Source organism: Bison bison, unplaced genomic scaffold (genome assembly GCF_000754665.1).
Source record: "Bison bison bison isolate TAMUID 2011002044 unplaced genomic scaffold, Bison_UMD1.0 scf7180017864180, whole genome shotgun sequence".
Lineage (NCBI taxonomy): Eukaryota > Metazoa > Chordata > Mammalia > Artiodactyla > Bovidae > Bison > Bison bison.
Genome location: NW_011494752.1, coordinates 11,051,461 through 11,071,328, shown reverse-complemented (window position 1 = coordinate 11,071,328; position 19,868 = coordinate 11,051,461). Strand labels below are relative to the sequence as shown.

Sequence of the window (19,868 nt, the reverse complement as noted above, 5' to 3'; positions counted from 1 at the left end):
CGGGCTTCTGGCTGCTGCGCATCCTTCCCGCGAGCTTCGCGGATGCTGTGAGCCGCTTTACCAACTGGGCTTTTCTGCTGATCTGTGTCTCTTTGAACGTTTGCCTCTGTTGGGTGGAGCAGTGAGGACGCCGGAGTCTGAGTCTGCCTTTCCATTGTCCGCGGTGCCGGACGTGCGTCTGATGAATGAATTCTGTAGATCTGGGTGTGGAAGCTTTGTCTTTTTCGGGCCTTATTGTGGGTGGGGAAGAGAGTGGGACCATTTTCAACCTGCATGGTTCTTTGCTTTCTTCTCCTCACCACCACTCCTCACCTTTCTCTTTTGGGGGTGGGATGGGGTGGACTGGGGATGAAATACGTAATTCTCAGTTCACTGACTTCTATAAGGGATATTTAAAATGCAGTTCAGCAAATAGAAAACCAAAAATAGGTTCATTCCTATAATGTGACCCTTTAAGTGACAGAATGAAGAGATGGAGAAGACTCCAAAGGACAGGAGAGGAGGGCAAGGAAAACCCAGTAATTCTCAGCCCCCTTACCAATCGTGGGTCTCTGCTGGCCTGAGGTCAGGGCCCGTCCTCCTCAGCCCATCCCCACGGCGCTCTTGGGGTCCTCAGGGACACGCTGTCCCGGGCGCCCTTGGTCTCTTTGCCCCTTGCCCTCAGCCTGCAGCTGCCCCTGCCTCTAAGGGGAAGGAATGTCTTCACCGGCAGCCTGGAAGCCGCCTTTCTGCTCCTCCAGCCACACTGGCGGGCATCTGGAGAGCGGGGGCCAGGGGGCCCGCACTAATAAGCTGACCTTTTTCAGGCAGAATCTGAGCTTCTCTCGGGATGAGCTTTACACGGTGGCGCTGAGAATTCTGCTGTGGGTTTGGATGAGGGCAGCCTTGGCTTTCTCACGTGGCATGCAATTGGTAAAAAATCCGTCTGCCAATGCAGGAGATGTAAGAGATAGGGGTCAGGAAGTTCCTTTGGAAAAGGAAATGACAACCTACTCCAGTATTCTTGCCTGGAAGATTTCATGGACAGAGGAGCTAGTGGGCTACACCCCATGAGGTCGCAAAGAGTCAGACACAGACACTGAGCACACACAGCTTTGTCCTGAAAGTTTATTCAGCGGTGCAGGAGATGACCTGTCCTAAAAGTGCAGGGACTCATTTAGGACATTGCTTACTGCCTCAGGAGATGCTGAAGGAACACAGGACTTCGCCCACGTGTGCATTAAAGTAATCTCCCTGAGGGAGACCACACACCCAGCTGACAGAGAAAGGTAACCTCCAGATCACTCCAGGTGCATCTCCCTCATCCCCAGCTAAAAGGTCTCTCCCTACTAGTCCTCCTCCTGGCTGGAAACCCTCCCCTTCTGACTGGAAACGCACCCTGGCTCAGCATGCCCAGCCATTCCACTCGAATGCTGGTCCTTCCTCTGACTGTTTCATTCTCCAGGCACTTAGCGTGTGCTGGTGCTGCAGTTAACACAGATCCACAAAGAAATAAACATCCTGTCCCAGCAAAGAGCATTTATAGATGCCCAAGTATGTGTGTGTGATCTGGGGTAGGAGAGCAAGGGAAGGAACTCTCCTCACATTGTCATGGACTTGAAATGCTTATTGGAAGAAGGGAAAGGTGACCATTTTAAGTCTTTTTCTATCGTCAATGAGGGCTTCCCAGGTGGAACTTGTGGTAAAGAATCTGCCTGCTAATGCAGGAGACACAAGAGATGCGGGTTTGATCCCTGGGTTGGAAAGATCCCCTGGAAAGGGAAAGTAAAAAGTGAAGTCACTCAGTCGTGTCTGACTCTTTGCAACCCCATGGACTATAGCCTACCCGGCTCTTGGTCCATGGGATTTTCCGGGCAAAGGTACTGGAGTGGGCTGCCATTTCCTTCTCCAGAGGGTCTTCCTGACCCAGGGATTGAACCCAGGTCTACCTGCACTGCAGGCAGACGCTTTACTCCCCTGAGCCACTAGAGAAGCTCATTTCCCTGGGAAAGGAAATGGCAATCCACTCCAGTATTCTTGCCTGGAAAATTACATGGACAGAGGAGCCAGGTGGGCTTACAGTCCACAGGGTCGAAAAGAGTCGGACATGAATGAGCATGCACTACACTGCTAGTCAATGAATAATACATTCTTATAAATTATGTGTACCTTAAAAAAAAGCTTACCCAGCAAACACTTACTTCGTTGTTGTTGTTTAGTTGCTAACTTGTGTCTGACTCTTTTCGACCCCATAGACTGTAGCCAACTAGGCTCCTCTGCCCAAGGCATTTCTTAGGCAAGAATCCTGGAGTGGGTTGCTATTTCCTATTCCAGATGATATTCCAGATTGAACCTGCGGCTCCAGCCTCATTTCCTGCATTAGCAGACGGATTCTTTACCACTGAGCCACTGCGCTTACTTTATATATATAGAGAGAGAGCTTGCATTTATTTATTTGTTTATTTGCCATACTGTGTGGCATGTGAGATCTTAGTTCCCTGACTAGGGATTGAACCCATGCCCCCTGCTGTGCAAGTGTGGACTTAACTGTTGGACCACCAGGGAAGTCCTGATTGAGTATTTCCTTTTAAAAACATATACATAGTCTTTATTTTTTAGAGCAGTTTTATATTCACAGCGAAATTGAGTGAAAACACTGTATACACCCTGCCTCTCACAAGTACCACACACTCCACCCACCATCAACCTGCAGCCCCAGAGTTGCACTTTTTTTCCCACTGATGAACCACCATCGTCCAAAATCCTTAGTTTGCATCAGGATTCACGTCTGATGTTACACATTTTATGGGTTTTGACAAGTATATAATGACAATTATCCATCTTTAGTGTGTCATACACAACAGCATCAATGGACATGAGTTTGAGCAAACTCCGGGAGATAGTGAAGGACAGGGAAGCCCTGGTGTGGTGCAATCCATGGGGTCGCAAAGAGTCGGACAGGACTTAGTGACTGAACAACAGCAGAACTGTATCAGTGCCCTTAAAATGCCCTGTTTGAGCACTTCCTTTTATCAAGGGTTCTCCTAGGCAGCACTTGAGGTCCCAGCGAAGATCAAGAGACATGAGCTTGTCCCTGAGGGGCCTGTGTTCATCAGTGAACTAAAATCTACAGATTCAAAGAGGTGTCAGAGCAAGTTCAGGACAAAAACCATTAATACATCTAAAAATCATTGGAAGGAGACAAAGGAGTGTGCAATAAAATAGTGAAAATTAAGAAATGTGATTTTGTATTTCATTTTTCTGGGGATGTTCCAGAGAAAGCTGAGAAGAAGGAAGGAGAGGGGATGTCAGTTACTAGGTGACGCAGTAGGGATAGAAAACAGCTCCTCTTTAGCAAGCCAGGCATGCTGTGTGCCAGCCAGCGGCTGGAGCCTGTTTCATCTTAGCAGCCTGTTTCTTGTGTGAGTTCCCCTAGTCTGCAGAGGAGGAAAGGGGCACTCACAGAGATGACCACTGCCATCCACCTGTGTCTGTAGGTGGCTCAGCCCCTTGAACTCAAGGCCTTCCTGAGGGCCCTTCAAACTCCACAACTAGGAGCTTCTCTCCCGGGCTGAAATGCAACAGGACATTCCTTCTGGAGCAGATTAAGCCCTGTCCTTTGTTGTTTCTTTCTACCCACCCCACCCCAAACACAGGCTTTTCTATATTAAAGTGTCCCCAAGATTATATTTTTTTCCTCTTTTTCTGCCCCAATTTATGCTCAGTCTCAGCCTTGTCTCTGTTGCAAAGACATTTACATGGGTGCTGGTGGTTTTCATGCATGTCACCCCTACACTGACCCCAGCCTCTGGTGTCATCCCCCATGCCCTTCCGAGATAAGATCTGTATCTCTGATGCTCCTTTTCTGACCGCTGCCCACCACGAGCAGGACACTCAGGTTCTTAGTTCTCATGACACTGAAACCCTCTGCGATCTTCTGCTACCTCATCATCTGACACCTAACTGCCCTTGCCCCCGCTCTGTACACTCCCTGTTGTGTATCATCCCCAGTAGCTGGCAGGAGAAGGTCTTCCCCCTGAGCAGCCCTGGCCCACGGAGTTCCTACCCTCCACCAAGAACTCGGACCTTACTCTTCAGGTCATTAGCCGTGCTGTCATCACCCCTGACCCATGCCAGAACCACCATGTGCATCGATCTTTCTGAATGACATCCTCTGCCTGCGAGCACCTGTCAACACATCTCACCCCGACCCCAACACTGGGAGAAACTGTATAGAAATTGAAGCACCTGAAGGAATTCTGCTGTTTCAGCTACCTCTCTGCGTGGCCTTGATTCCTGTATACTTTATCCAAAACGGCCCTCCATTGTTTCCAGGAAGTGTACTCTTTTCCGTATTATTTGAAGAAAATAATATTTAAAGAAAATAAATTTTATCTGTATATCTGACCTATATATATGTGTATATATACATATATACACTTAGGCTTGCCAGGTGGCTTCAGTAGTAAAGAATCCACCTGCCAATGCAGGAGCCACAGAAGACGTGGGATCGATCTCTGGGTCGGGAAGATCCCCTGGAGGAGGGCATGACCCCCCACTCAAGTATTCTTGTCTGGAGGATCCCCATGGACAGAGGAGGCTGGGGGGCTATAGTCTCTGGGATCTCAAAGAATTGGACATGACTGAAGCAACTTAGCACACGCATATATACATATATATGTATTTCTTTTGTAACTTTTATTCATATGCCTACGAAAAAGTGTACCGATTGTTAAGTGTGCACCCTGATGAATTTTCACAAGCCACATCCCTGTGTAATAGTGGTTCCAGAGTCCCCAGGGCCATACCCATACTCCCTTCTGGACACTGTTCCTGTACCAGGGATGACCACTGTCCTACCTCTTACCACTACTGATTGGTTCACCTGTTGATGGACTTAAATGAAATGCTTGAATGAATATTTATCAGTTCAGTTCAGTTGCTCAGTCATGTCCAGCTCTTTGTGACCCCATGGACTGCAGTACGCCGGGCTTCCCTGTCCATCACGAACTCCTGGAATTTACTCAAACTCATGCCTGTTGAGTCGGTGATGCCATCCAACCATCTCATCCTCTGTCATCCCCTTCTCCTCTTGTCGTCAATCTTTCACAGCATCAGGTCTTTTCCATTGAGTCAGTTCTTCACATCAGGTGGCCAAAGTATTGGAGTTTCAGCTTCAGCATCAGTCCTTCCAATGAGTATTCAGGACTGATTTCCTTTAGGATTGACTGGTTTGATCTCCTTGCTGTCCAAGGAACTATCAAGAGTCTTCTCTAAACTGCAGTTCAAAAGCATCAATTCTTCAGCACTCAGCCTTCTTTATAGTCCAACTCTCACATCCATACATGACTACCGGAAAAAGCGTAACTTTGACTATACAGACCTTTGTCAGCAATATTTATAGTGTTTTAAAAACATGCAAATTTATTGCCGATATTGACAGATTTGGAGATTGCACATACAAATGCACATTTTCTGTTCTTTTAATTTTTACTTTATATTGGAGCATAGTTGATTAACAATGCTGTGTTAGTTTCAGGTATACACAGTGATTCAGTTATACATGTATCTATTCTTTTCCAAATTCTTTTCCCATTTAGGTTATTACACAGTATTGAACAGAGTTCCCTGTGATATACACCAGGTCTTTTGGTTATCTATTTTAAATATAGCAATGTGGGACTTCCCTGGTGGTCCAGTGGTTAAGAATCCACCTGCTAATGCAGGGAACATGGGTTCAATCCCTGGTCCAGGAAGATCCCACATGCTGCAGGGTGGTTAAGCCCATGTGCTTAGAACTGATTCTCTGCAACAAGAGAAGGCACTGCAGTGAGAAGCCCATGCACCCCAACTATAGAGTAGCCCCCGCTCGCCACAACTAGAGAAAGCCCACGCACAGCAATGAAGACCCAGCACAGCCAAAACAACGCCCCCCCCAAAACCCCTTCCCTTTAGAAAAATAAATATAGCAGTGTGTACATATCAATTCCAAACTCCCAGTCTATCCTCCCATCCCCAGTTTTCTGTTTTTGATGAGGGATCTGACAGTTTTGGGCTTGCCATCCTCACGGCAGCAGCTGGCTGGAGCTGGAGAACAGCTGGGTCTGTGAACTGGGGTGGGGCATGCATCTGTCTCTCCCTTGAACACAGTCCACACTGTTCCTTATTGTCTCACAGTCGGATCTGGCCACCAGCTTCTTTCGCCGGCTTCCATCGCTGTGCCCTCGGCGGGCTAATTGCCGGCTCAGCCTTCCAAGAAGCTTATGATGTCTGTTTTCAAAGGTAAGGGCTCGTCTCTGTGCTATTTACACAGAGCAGGATGTCTGATGATTCTGGGCAAAGGGGCGAGGCTGTTTTGCACCCTGCCTGGTCCAGGGTCGCCCCCATGGTCTCCATCTGTGTTATCATCACCCCAGGCTGACTGCTCTCCCCGCACAGAAGCCTGAGAAGTAACTGCAGGGCCAGGTGGAAACACTGGCAGCCTTGAGCCACAAACAAAGCCAATAGCCTTTTTTTCTTAACATGCATTTTCCCTTCTTTGTGTCAGGGCCAAGGGGGGGACACTTAGAAGTCTTCTTTGGTGTCCCAGCGCTGGAAACGAAGGAAACTTTCAGATTGGGTGTCGCTGGCAAGGGAGATGAGTGGGACCTTTTATGGAGTGAGATGGGGATTAGTTTCCCTGTTGGTGCAAACCTTGAGTTACAGGAGGGTGGATCTGCATTTCCCTTCATGCACTCTGCTTGCTCCAACGACCTTGTTATCTCCTGATGCACTTAGCAAGGACCCCTCCTCGTCTTGGGTGAAATCCGAGTGCCTGTGTGCATGCCCCCCCCCACCCCGCCTGGAGGTGGGGGAGGAGTCTGGCTAGGGCATTTCCCACGGTCTGGAGGTGAACAGTTTCACACCATAGTGGGGTCCTCAATGGTGTATTCTTGACTAGCTTTTCACTCTTATCACACTTCCTTTCCTATAAAGTTACGTATCTTTTACCGGGACACTTAATACCCACCTTCTCTTTCCATGGGACTGTGAGCATCAGGCAGTAACGACACAGCCTTCTGCCAAGTCATGATCGGAGTGTCTGGGTGGCCATCCTAATGGGACTTCCCTCGTGATTTGATTGCATCCGCCAGACGGTTTGGAACAACGATGGGCCAAGTGGTGTGAAAGTACTTGGAAAAATTAGATGTTAAACTGTTGTCAGTCACTTCAGGGAGCTCACAGTCTTATGCAATGGGCCATAGTGATAGATAATATAGGACAAAATGAGAAATGCCAGAGGAGCAGAGAGAAGGGGGCCCAAAGGAGAGGTCACCGTTGAGTTGAGCTTTGATGTATGCGTAGGAGTTTGCTGGCTGATTATCCCAGAAAGCATTCAGGGTAGAGCCGCTCTGTGGAAAAGGCCCAGAGGCCCAGAGCAAGGCCTGGTTGAGTGATATGGACACGTTGGGGATGGGGAGAGGGTGCAGGAAGCCGGCTCAGAGGCAAAATGTTATCTTGAAGCTAGGCCTTCAACTCACGGGGAGATTTTGGGGTGAGCAGAGCCTCCCATACTGAAGAAATTCAGACTTTTTACAAATTATGCATGAATCATATGAATGTATTTTTAAGGAAAATGAAATGATTTGGTCTTTCCAAGGCAGAGAAAGCAAGAAATGTATATGGATGGTTTTCTGGGGTGGACAACACACAACCCCACTGGATGGTTTGTGCGAGGCTCTTGGAATTCCAGGATGAGTCTGTGTCTCCGTGGTGCTCAGGAGGAGGGACAGAACCCAGCATTCGTCTCTGGGGACTTGGATGACTGTCCCAAAGGGCTTTGGGGGAAAGACAGCCCTTCTTCCCAAGTCCCAACTGGGCTGCAGATGTGGGGAAGGAACAGATGGCAGCCCACAGGCATGACCGCCCGCCCCCTCCTCTGGTCCCCGGTTCTGCAGTGGGGGCAGCCCCGTCATCCCTCTGGGGTGAGGTTCTGAGCAAGCAGAGAAAGCCAGGGGAGGATGCCACGTTACCCCTGCTCCCTGGCCCTGCTGGGTAGGGCTAACCCTGGCCATTGCCTCAGAACCTGGGCAGATCCGAGAGGAGCACTCTGGGCTCCTGGTTTCCAGAGTCCCCAGAGTGATATAGTCCTATTCCCACCACTTACCATGAAGGAACTCAGTTAAGCTTGGGAGTGGCCCATGTTGGCTTATAAGTGATGGGAGTTATTGATCAAGCCTGGCTTAGAATTGCATTTCCCTGATCCAGAGACTATTTCAGTTTAGAAGAACCAGAGCCAGAGGTCAAGGGATGGATCCAGGAGAGTCTGGCCAGGGGCTCTGGGTAAGGGGGCTGCACATGTGACCAGTGTCGGACCCTGTGCACCGGCCCCGTCTCTCTCCATCCATCCCCTCCAGGGGGATGTTCTGTCACTCGTGGTTATTTTTAGGTTGTTTTCTTACAGTCCCAGCTGGAAACAGAAGTAGGGAACAGGCCTGTGGTTTTTTTGTGTGTGTGTTCTGTTAAAGGAGCATTTGTGCAGGAGGGAGAATGAGTCCCAGTTTCCTCGAGACTCAAGCTTGCATTTGTTTTGAGGACCTACCCCAGATGGTGTCTTTGGGGGACTCTGCATTAGGGGATGGGAAGTGCCAGGGCTTGGCACCTAGGGGCGTGTATCCTCCATGGTTGCTCACCCCCTAGTTGTGGCAGATGGGAGGCAGGTCCCAAATGCTGGAGCTGTGGACCCGGCGCTAGTGGGCAGCTGTGGTCTGGGCAGCAGGTAAAGATAATTCTCAGGTGACAGCACCATTCGGGTTCAGCCCCACTCATCTATAGCACGTGACCTCCCTGAAGGATTTGCCGGCTGCTGGTTGCTTGTCGATTACATTCTAATTTAGATTTGGGGCTGTTCTGTCTCGACTCTAAAATCCTTTGGCTTCTTTCTCCTCAGTGAAATCTCTCGAGAGGACCACCTGGGGGTGGTAGGCATTAGGGGTATCCCCACAAACCTGATGCTGAAGCTGAAGCTCCAATACTTTGGCCCCCTGATGCAAAGAACTGACTCACTGGAAAAGACCCTGATGCTGGGGAAGATTGAGGACAGGAAGAGAAGGGGCAACAGAGGCTGAGATGGTTGGATGGCATCACTGAGTTGATGGACATGAATTTGAGCAAGCTTCGGGAGATAGTGAAGGACAGGGAAGCCAGCAGTGCTGCAGTCGACGCGGTTGCAGAGAGTCAGACGTGACTTGGCGACCAAAGAACAACAGCACAAACCCTGTGGCCTGTGTCGTTTGAAAACCAGCTATGAGGACGGAGAATTGCGGACAAATCCAGTTGGTTTCACTTAGCTTGTGGTGTCCCTGGATTAGAATGGCCACAGATGTCAGCTTTTTTCCTTTTAGTTGCATATTGATTTTATTAATTTACTGAGCAGCTATTCTGTGCCAGGCTCTGTGGATGCAGCCACTTATTGATCTCACAAATATTATTGACTGCCTATTTTGTCAGCACTGATCCTGCCCTCCTGTCGCTTACATTTTATCTACTAGGGAGATGGGCGAGAGACCGATACACAAGCAAACTACCAGAAATAGAAGATCCCCTGCGGTGATTAGGAGCCATGAAGAGACATAAAACAGAGAGAGGGGATGGAGAGTTGTGGGGGAGAGGATGATGGGAGAAAAGGGCTATTTTAGGCCTTTTTAAAGGGGTAATGGTGGGAAGAGACCTGAAGGAAGAGAAAGGATCTAAGGTCCCTGCCCACAAGAGCAGGCCCCTGTGAGCAGCCACTGTGATCAGAGATCAAAGAAAGAGGGCAGGTTAGGGGCAGAGAGGAAGCTGTCTGTGTTCTTAGCCTTGTTCTTAGTGTGAAGTGGTGCCCGTTGGGGTCTCTGTAAATGAGGGCGGGGACAGGGCTTAGCCTATGATGTGGATATTGGGTATAGAGTGTGCGAGCAAAGGCAGGGGGTGAGGTGGCTAAATACAGTCATGTGTAATGCAGGCAAAAAGAGAAGGATGCTCAAGGCAAAGAAATATTGCAGAAGAAGGAGTGATTAAATCTAAGTGGGGAAGGAGCGTCCCTGGAAAGGCTTCAGAGAGGAGGATTTTGGTGGGGGGTTTGATGGATGAATAGGAGTTCGTGTGCAGACCAAGTAAGGAAGGAGGTCTTCTTGGCAGAAGGAACACACATGAAAAGGCAATGAGGTTTGTGTGAAAAAGTGTCGTGGATGAGGGAAGGGCCAGCAGAAAAGAAAGGAAGGCGAGGAAAACAGCATCAAGGGGACTGAGGTCTTTGGTGAGCGAGCCTTTAACAATCAGGGGGCAACTAACACAGTTTATCATGCATCTTTCTTTTCCTCTCTGTCAAGTATTTCAGCTTGGAAGAGGTATTTACAAGGTGCCACTGAATAGTATGAAACAGGAATTGTTTTGCTGGTGATCAGAGAAGATGCCATCCAGAAAAAAAAAAAGGCAAGCGTTAGGAGCCTCTCAGGATGAGCTCGAAGACCTATATCCTCTTAGCTGCGTGCTTTTTGCCTGCCTGGATGGAGCCTGTCATTAGGGTAAAGCCCAAAGCCGTGTAATTAGAAATTCTACTTCTCGGCTCACGGACCCGCGGCAGGAACAGCCCTGCAGAGGCTGGTTCCTGAAATCTTAGGATCTGCGCGGACCCAGCTGCCAGAGCCAAAATGCCAAACCTGGTAATTATGAGGTGGCTTTGCAAGCACACACCTGTCGTGAAGGTGCAGGCAGGACCTGCTGCCCCCTCACTGGGCAGACGACTGTGCATGGAGCATCCCCAAGGATGCTAGTTGTGTGTTATGTGTTTATCCTCTCCCTCCTCACCCTCTCCTTTCTTTCTAATCTTTGTTTCTAATCTGAACACTTGTTACTCTGTCTCTTTCTGAATGCCACATTCCTGACCATTTCGTCTCATGAAGCCACCTCTTTGGTTATTTCACTAGGAGCAGCCCTGGTGAACTGTGCTTTTCTCTGAAAATCAAAACCAAGAAAGTAGTCTTGCCCCTTTGGCTGTGTTGTTTTCCTCATCGTTCAGAAGAGACGCTGCACTGAGGGGCCCAGCTTGGAGGGTGGGAGTAAGCTGCTTGGGGGATGGTGCTGGGTGGTGGAGTTTTTTTTCCCCAGGATGGCTCATCAGATACTTTCCACTCGACATTCCTGGTTTATAGCCAGGCTAATTTAATTTCCAGCTGAGAAGCGACTCCCCACATGATGGTAATCTCAAATAGTTAATGAGCTAGAAGAGGAGGCAGCCTATTGAGTTGATTCTTGGGGGCTCTGCTCTGTGGCTTCGCAGAACTAATTTATCAGCCTGTTTTTCTTGGTTGGAGAGACTTGTTCAGCCTGGCACAGCTTTGTGTATCTCCCCGCTTCTAAAGATGGATTGAGCCATGACTTCTGGCCTCTGGACATTTAGAACCAGCTCGCTTTGCCTTCTGCACCTGGTTTGTTTAAAGAGAAGAAGGAGAGCAGAGTGGGTGCAGCCTCTGTCTGTGGTACCTGAAAACACCTTGTGCGCAATCCTGGTTCTTTCCTTGTCCCCAGCAGAGTGGGGAGCAGAGCCTTCTGGGCGAGCCGTATAGAACCATTTTGGTCTTTGAGGTTGGTCTTAGGATTTGGGGCAAGTGTTTTTTCCCCTGCAGAACGCTGGAATTTTGAGAGATTTTTTTCTTTCTTGGCCTCACTGTGCAGCATGTGAGATCTTAGAGATTCCAGAGAACACAGCCCTTTCCCCAGATTCTCTGCAACCCCTAAAAGTGGGAGCACTCCGCTCTGAGGGCATGACTCTGAGATTCGCATGCCTGTTTTGCAGGCAGCAAGGGTAACATTCTGTAATGATAATTAATAAGCCCCATTTCTGACCCGAGTGAGAGGAGAACCCTCTCTCTTCAGAGGAAGAGGGGCCCCAGGAAAAGGGGTCCTTTCCTGGAGAGACACTGTATTTATCTCATAAAGAAATCTCTCAGAATTACACATTCATGGAGACAGCTTAAGGAGATGTGGTATGTACGTATACAATGGAATATTACTCAGCTGTAAAGAAGAATGAAATTCTGCCATTTGCAACAACTTGGATGACCCTGGAGGGTATTATGCTGAGTGAAATCAGTCAATCAGAGAAAGACAAATACTGTATGATACCACTTTTATGTGGAATCTAAAAAATAAAACAAACAAATGAAATTAATAAAACAGAAACAGACTCACAGAGAACAAACCAGTGGTTACTACTGGGGAGAGGATGGAGGGAGGGGCAAGATAGAAAGAGGGGATTAAAAGGTACAAACTACTATGTATAAGATAAATAATCTACAAGGATATATTAAACAGCACAGGAAATCTAGCCAATAGTTTATTATAACTTTAAATGGAGTATATGTATGAAAATACAGAATCACTATATTGTTTAACTATAACTTACATGATATATATCAACTATGCATGCTAAGTCACGTCAGTCGTGTCCGATTCGTTGCCACCCTATGGACTGTAGGCCACCAGGCTCCTCTGTCCAAACGATTCTCCAGCTGAGAATACTGGAGTGGGTTGCTATGACCTTCTCCAGGGGATCTTCCAGCCCAGGGATCGAATCCCCATTTCTCTGTCTCCTGCATTGGCAGGTGAGTTCTTTACCACTAGCACCACCTGGGAAGCCCAATACTTCAATTAAAAAAAAAAGGGAAGAGAAAAAAGATGGTCTGGACTCCAGTTCTTGGGATCCTTACAGTCAGTTGATTCCATGCCTCGTTTTGGTACCTGGCGGTCCTGCCTGCCTCCATGTGACAAGTTAATTGATGTGCGTTCAGCCAACCCAGGGAAACAGTGTCCTTGGGGGGAGTAGCAGCGGGGAAGGGAGGTATGTTAACTTCCCAAATGTGCTAATGGGGCAGCAGAGAGGAGTCTCTTGTTCTCCTCTTTAGGAGTGTTTGCTCACGGGCTTAGTGCTGTGTGTTCCCAGCCCTGGATTTGGAAGTGGATTCATTTGGGAAAGTAGCATCTTAAAGGTCTTTATTTGGCTTTGTCAGTGAATGGAGGGCAGTGCTGAGCATTGCAGGGAGAGGCAGTCGTTCACGACCCCGGCCTCCAGGCTGGCTTGCCAGGGAGCCTCGCACCCCACCTGGGCTAATCTGTCTGGATATAAAGCTAGCTTAGAATCTGGGGTCATGTTCACCTTATCTCCGTTTCTGCTTTTTACATAGACATTGAATCCTAAACCCTCTTGTGTTTATATCATTTCTGGGCTGAGCACCTTCATTGTGTCCTGACTTGCATCCTGAATAGTGGGTTGGAAGCCACAGTTTCTGTGGGTGAACTCAGAACCCATAAGCGTCCATCTTGATCCATCTTGCTTAAAAAACTGAAGGTCTTTCCTCATCTCTAACCTGCTTTCCTTTTTTCCTCCCTTCAGTGTGTTTTCCAATCAGCTGTCCCGTTGTTTTCGCCCCCATACCCCCTTCCCATTCAGATCTACGGAATTGCATTTATTGTGTCCGCCTTCTTGAACACATACTTCAGGTGGTTTTTGAAGGATACTTAAAGGGCCACAAACACATAAAATGTGAGAGTAAGAAAGGAGAATCCATAGTGGGGGCCACATAGCGGACATGACCTTCAGCTTCATGGCAGCCTTCACAGACAGACAGGCCTCAGTTACAGAAGTCATTCAAACGAGCTGTTTGCGCAACAGAAAGCATGACTGTTCTTGGTACTAAGATGGGAAGGTGGTTGGTATCAAGAGGATGCTATGGGGTAAAAGCCACTGGTGTGGATAGCACTCTTTTTATATTTATTTTATTGAAGTATAGTTGATTTACAATGCTGTGTTAATTTCTGCTGTACAGAAAAGTGTATATATATATATATGTGTGTATATATATATATATATATACATTCTTTTTCATTTTCCTTTCCATTATGGCTTATTGCAGGATATTGAATATAGTTCCCTATGCTACATAGTCAGACCTTGTTTATCCATTCTCTATGTAATAGTTCGCATCTGCTAACCTCAGCCTCTCACTCCATCCCTCCCCGCCTCCTTAGCAACCACAAGTTTGTTCTCTATGTCTGTGAGTCTATTTCCGTTTCATAGATAAGGTCATTTGTGTCCTATTTCAGATTCCGCATATAATTGATGTCATGTGGCATTTGGCTTCCTCTGTCTGAATCACTTCACTCAGTGTGATAATCTCTGGGTCCATCCATGTTGCTGCAAATGGCATTATTTCATTCTCTTTATGGCTGAGTAGGATTCCATTGTATGTATGTACATGTATGAAACTGAAAGTGTTATTCACTCACTCATGTCTGACTCTTTATAACCCCGTAGACTGTAGCCTGCCAGGCTCCACTGCATGGAATTCTCCAGGCGAGAATACTGGAGTGGGTAGCCATTCCCTTCTCCAGGAGATCTTCCTGATGCAGGGATTGAACTCTGGTCTCCTGCGTTGCGGGCAGATTCTTTACCATCCGAGCCACCAGGGAAATCCATATGTGTATACACACACGTACACATACGAACCACATCTTCGTTTGGATAGCACTCTTAATGAAAAGCACATGGCTAATCCAGGCTTTTGGTAAAGGATAATTTTCTAAAGGCAAAAGGTAAAATCATGATTCATCCACTTACAATGTTAAGGATTATATTTCCTTAATGACCATGTTAAGGATTTTATTTTACTTATTATTAATGAGAGAACATGGCAGCTGTTACCATTGGTCCAAAGAAGTCAAAAGAACCTCAGTTTCCTTGGTATAAAGGAACGTTGAGATGACATTACAAGCGGGCGAACTTGACTTTTCCCATGTAGTGGGTAGTGGAGAGGGAAACCCACAGAAGTTCTACCAGAAGGCACTTATTTGCATGCCTATGGTCAAGAATCGTGTTGCCTTGCCTTGTTGTTACCTGTAATTTACAGAGTTGCCAAATATCTCAAAAGCAATAAGAAAGCTATCTCCAGATAACGTGTTGTTCAGTTTTCCACTGGAGACGCCCAGTAATCTTTTCTGCTTATTCCAGTGTTCTTTACACCTTCTTGTATCGAGCTTCAGTAGCCTCACGGAGTTTATCATCAGCTAACAGCCCAGATCTGTCTCCCCGACTCCTGATACACCTTCAGGTTGCTCACTCCCGTGTTTGATGTGGCTTCTCATTGTCTGAGATCAAATCCAAGTTCTTTCTAGCGGTTGTTTGTTTATTTATGCACCTTCATTCATCTAAGAGCCATTGATTTGGGCCACAGTGCAAATAAGGCAAAGTCCAGGCTTCAACCCCCTGGAAGTAGATAATAGCAGCTAGAGAAAGGGTATGCTAACATGTATGTGTGTGTGTGTGTGTGGGTGCACGCACATGTGTATATTCGCAGGGAGGCTGTTGGCAGGGTAGGATCATAAGAAGGGAGCAAGAATTGCTAACCCAGCCTAGCGTGGGAATGAGTGCTGTAGGAACGTACGAGAAGGAGGGGGACTCTGCTTGCCCGTGGCTGGGGTGAAGGGTAAGAATGGAGGAATGGGACAAGCATGTCCTTTTGGAAAGGTAGGGAGATTCCCGGCCAGGAAACTTGAACATCTTGTTCAACATCATGAGAAGCTGTGAAGTTTTCTAGGTTTGGCTTCTGGAAAAGATGTTGGGGAAGCAGTGGGGGAAGGGCTGGGCAGAGTGGAAAGGGGGCCACTCCAGCCACTTCCTAATCGTTGTAGTCTTATTTCTCCCCATTCCTCAAACAAATAAACTTGAGTCCCAGCCCAGTGTCTCAACCACTGCCTTATGCTCCTACACTTGGGTATCTTTTCTTCTTGACATTGTTGTTCCCCTTGGCCTTGGCACCAGCTCAAGGAAGCTGCAGATGTCCCGAAGGACATGACTTATGGATGCTTGTTTTGCACATTTCAATGCAGTATCTATTGGGGAACTTCCTGGATGTGGAATTTCTCTCCAAATACACAGTGAGCCCCCTGAGGGCAAGAAATGTCCCTGTGAATGATCCCTTCACACCATGTCACCGATTCCTTAACTGTCCACGAGCCATCCCACCCGCCATCCCACCCACATTCCTAGTCCTTCCCTGATTCTAGTCTATTCCCTGATTCTTTAACCATCCATGAGAGATCCTGCCCACATTCCTAGTCTTTTTCTTATTGTTGTTGTTCAGTCGCTAAGTCATGTATGATTCTTTGTGACCCCATGGCCTGCAGCATGCCACGCTCCCTTGTCCTTCACCATCTCCCAGAGTTTGCTCAGATTCATATCCATTGGTGGTTTATTACTGCCCCCCCCAAAACTCCGGGGCATCCAAAGTTCAAAAGTGACAGGAGCTCATGGCTGGCGTCTGTCCCTCAGGTGAAATAAGGGACTTGTTCTTTGCTGTAGCTTAGCATGCAAGGTCAAGACCTTCTTTATGTGGATGGCCTCCTGATGGAATAGTGTCACTTAATGTAATGGGTGTGATGGTACATAAATGTTGCTCTAGGATTAATTACTTTGGGCATTCAGATCCTGATATGGTCACCATTTTCAAACCTTCCCCAAATGGTAATTTATCATCCCAGGTTGCCCCCAATTCTCTTTACATATTTGCCCTGTGACCCCCAGTCATTAGCTTTAAGCACTGCAAGTTAATTTCCTTTCATTCCTTCATGTGTTCATTCAGCAGATTATTTTCCAGTGCTTCCTATCCCAGGTTTTTTGCCCTTTTTCTTGTATTTCTTTTGAAGATGTACCGTCTTACGAGGTACCGTCCAAAGAAATACAAAACAAAATATGGCAGGCCATAAGATTGAACCAAACATCTTGTTCTTAGAAATCATCATTAGGCTCAAAAGTAGTTACAGGGTTAGTTTTTCACTGGGGCTAATGCAGGGTAAAAGGCTAATCTCACTTGTAATTCTTAGCAGCCCTCTCACTAACCATTTGGTTATTTGATCCCCCTGGTGCTTGCAGTTTTGTTCCCTTGCGGGAGTTGTGGGGTAGGGGGAGGGAATGCTTTGTGTCAAGAACAGAAGCAAGGCTGGAAGTTGTAAGACTCACCATCTACCAAAAGGTTCTCACAGAATATGAACTGTCATGAGGGAATATGCTCAAATAATCCAGAACACTTAAGCAAAACTTCAAGCCTCCAAGACTTTCCATTTCTCCTCTCCTCGGACATGAAATATACAGGCAAGTTGGGCTCTGCTTAGCAATCTGTTACAGATGTATTGAGGTTTTATAAAAAATGGTGTCTGTGACAATAAGTGGATGAGACTCTGAGGAGGTTGCACTTACCTTTCTCCTCCTGAAAATTGGCTCTTAGAAGCCTCCATCCTTTCCAAACTGAGAGTCTCCATAAGCATAGGAGAGGGTGGACTTTGATGGGTGTCTTTAGACTTTCCATCAGCCTTGCGTGCCACTTCCTGTCTCAAGACACCTTCAAGCACCTAGACCCACTGGGAAGAAAGTGCTGCTGCTGATAGGTGTGTGAGATAAGAAACTGCGAAACTGCGGGTCTTCTTTGTCTGCAGCGTCTGTCTCCAGCTTAATACACTCCCAGGGATGTTCTCTATGGGCAGAAAGCACCTCTTTTCTTCTCTAAAATGTTCTTAGCTATTTAGAGCCTGTGATAAGGGGAGTTTATTTGTTCTCATTTCCCATCCGTTGAGCTTTACTCAAACTTATGTCTGGGGTTTTTATTGACCTAATTTACTTTATACTGTTTTCAGCTGATAACCATAAAATGGGGTTCTGTTTGTCAAGTGGAAGGGGAGCGGGGAGCAGGATGGAGCCATTGTCTTGGACTTAAGAGTTGACTGGGGTTTCTCTCATCCCCAACTCCCGCTGGCCCCGCAGTCAGGGGGCAGGAAGGTAACGGATTATGTCAAGTCTTCACTCTGTGGATCTGGTTTCAGCAGTTGGGTTGTTTCTTTTCATCAGTCTCAGATGGCTCCTGCCCCTAAACGGACTGTTTTACTTCATGTAAACCTCATTCTCTGCCAAGGAAAGAAAGAGGTGAGGAAGGAGAGCAAGAAAGGAAGAAAGGAAAAGAGGGAGGGAAAGAAGGAGGAAAGAAAGAGAAAGAAGGGATGAAAGAGAGAGTGGGAGAGAGGAGGGAGGGAGGAAAGAGAGAGAGAGAAGGAAGGAAAGAAAGAAAGAACCTTCTGAGGCAGGATGCGTTCGTATGAAAGACTGCCTCATTTCCTGCTCCTTTTTGGCTTGGATCATCATGTCCGTTCAGTAACATCAATGCAAGAGGGGGAGCTTGGTTTTCCTTGGTTGCCAAGGTCCTACCAGGGGATTAAGAAAGAAGGTCCACCCATGGGATCCTTCCTGGCACAAGTAAGAATTCCAGGAAATGGAGACACTTTCAAATACTTGTTTTACAAGAGACTTTGAATGTGAGAACCAACGTGGAATTTCTTTTTCCTTAGCAATATTTCCCTAGAAATCTCCCCAGCACCTACAGCCGTAAGTCAAAGGAGATAAAGTGGGGACATGAGTGGAGGTCATCCCACCTTACCCTTAGGTAGGGTTTCGCTGTGTTAGGAGCTTGTTCACGTATGAACTACGACTGAGTCTCATTCTTGTTTTTTTTTTTTTTTTAAAGTATCTCCATTTCACAAATGAGGAGAGACAGCTCAGAGATGTTAGACAACTTGCCTAAGGACCCACAGCCTGACCTTGAGCTCTACTTCCCTTTCTGTTTCCTCAGGCACTAGGTTGCCTAGTTTGGGGGTGCCCTTGACAGTAACCTCTGTCTGAATTACATTCGTGGGGTTGACCTGTATCCTCAAGGTGCCTAAAGTACCCTTTGCACCTATTCCATCATAAAATATTTGTATAGATTCTCCTGTACTGATTTGTGCCAACCTACAACTGGCTGGGGAGGGAGGTGGCATGAGGGTGTGGTGGGAGAGATGGAGATTGTAAGGGTCCCCTTATAGAATTTTAAAGCCAACAACCCTTTTAAACCAGTCCATTCACTTTTTAAAAGATTTTTTGATGTAGACCATTTTAAGTCTTTATTGACTTTTTTTTTTTTTTTTTTTACAGCATTGCTTCTGTTTTATGTTTGAGGTTTTTGGCCACGACGCATGTGGGATCTTGGCTCCCTGACCAGGGATCAAACCTACACCCCTTGCACTGGAAGATGGACTCTTAACCACTGGACCGCCAGGAAAATTCCCATTAACTTTTTTTTTATTAGTGTGAAAATCAACTTTTTTTATGGTTAAACTTTTTATTTTGAATTGGAGTATAGCCAGTCAACAATGTTGAGATAGTTTCAGACAGCAGAGACTCAGCCATACATATACATGTATCCATTCTCCCCCAAACTCCCCTCCCATCCAGTCTTCCAGGTAACACTGAGCAGAGTTCCCTGTGCTACACAGTAGGTCCTGGTTGGTTATCCATTTTAAATGTAGCAGCGTGTACATGTCCATCCCAAACTCCCCAACTATCCGCTCTCCCTGTCCTTCCTCCTGGCCACCATAAGTTCGTTCTCTAAGTCTGTGAGTCTGTTTCTGTTTTGTAAATAAGTTCCTTTGTATCACGTTTGTTTACAATGGAATACCACTCAGCTGTCAGACAGAATGAAATCATGCCATTTGCAGCATCATGGATGATGGATCTAGAGGTTGTCGTTCTGAGTTAAGGAAGTCACCCATTAATTTTTCTACACTGAGCCCGAAGCTTTGAGTGTCAAGTCTCGTCAGCGGCTGCGCAGGAACCAGAGCCCCAGGCTTCAAGCGTCCAGCACCGGGTAGACTTCGCTATGTCAGGAAGCCCCCTCCCCTTATCCTGGGTGCGGGCGGTGGAGGAGAGGGGTGCTTCCCTGTGTGGGGAGGTGATTTCCATCCACTCTGTTGACTGGCGGTGCTGAGTGGTTCTTGAGTGAGGGTCTGTTTAC

General features: G+C 47.1%; 1 protein-coding gene across 1 annotated transcript in view; it reads left to right on the top strand.

Annotated features, from left to right (window-relative positions):
* Positions 1–19,868, top strand: part of LOC104990869 — a gene marked incomplete at its 5' end in the record, with an annotated part of 43,173 nt that overhangs the window by 8,144 nt on the left and 15,161 nt on the right. Inside the window, 2 exon segments of the mRNA XM_010843183.1 lie at positions 713–863; positions 6,157–6,261. Coding sequence (XP_010841485.1) covers positions 713–863; positions 6,157–6,261 — 256 coding nt within the window.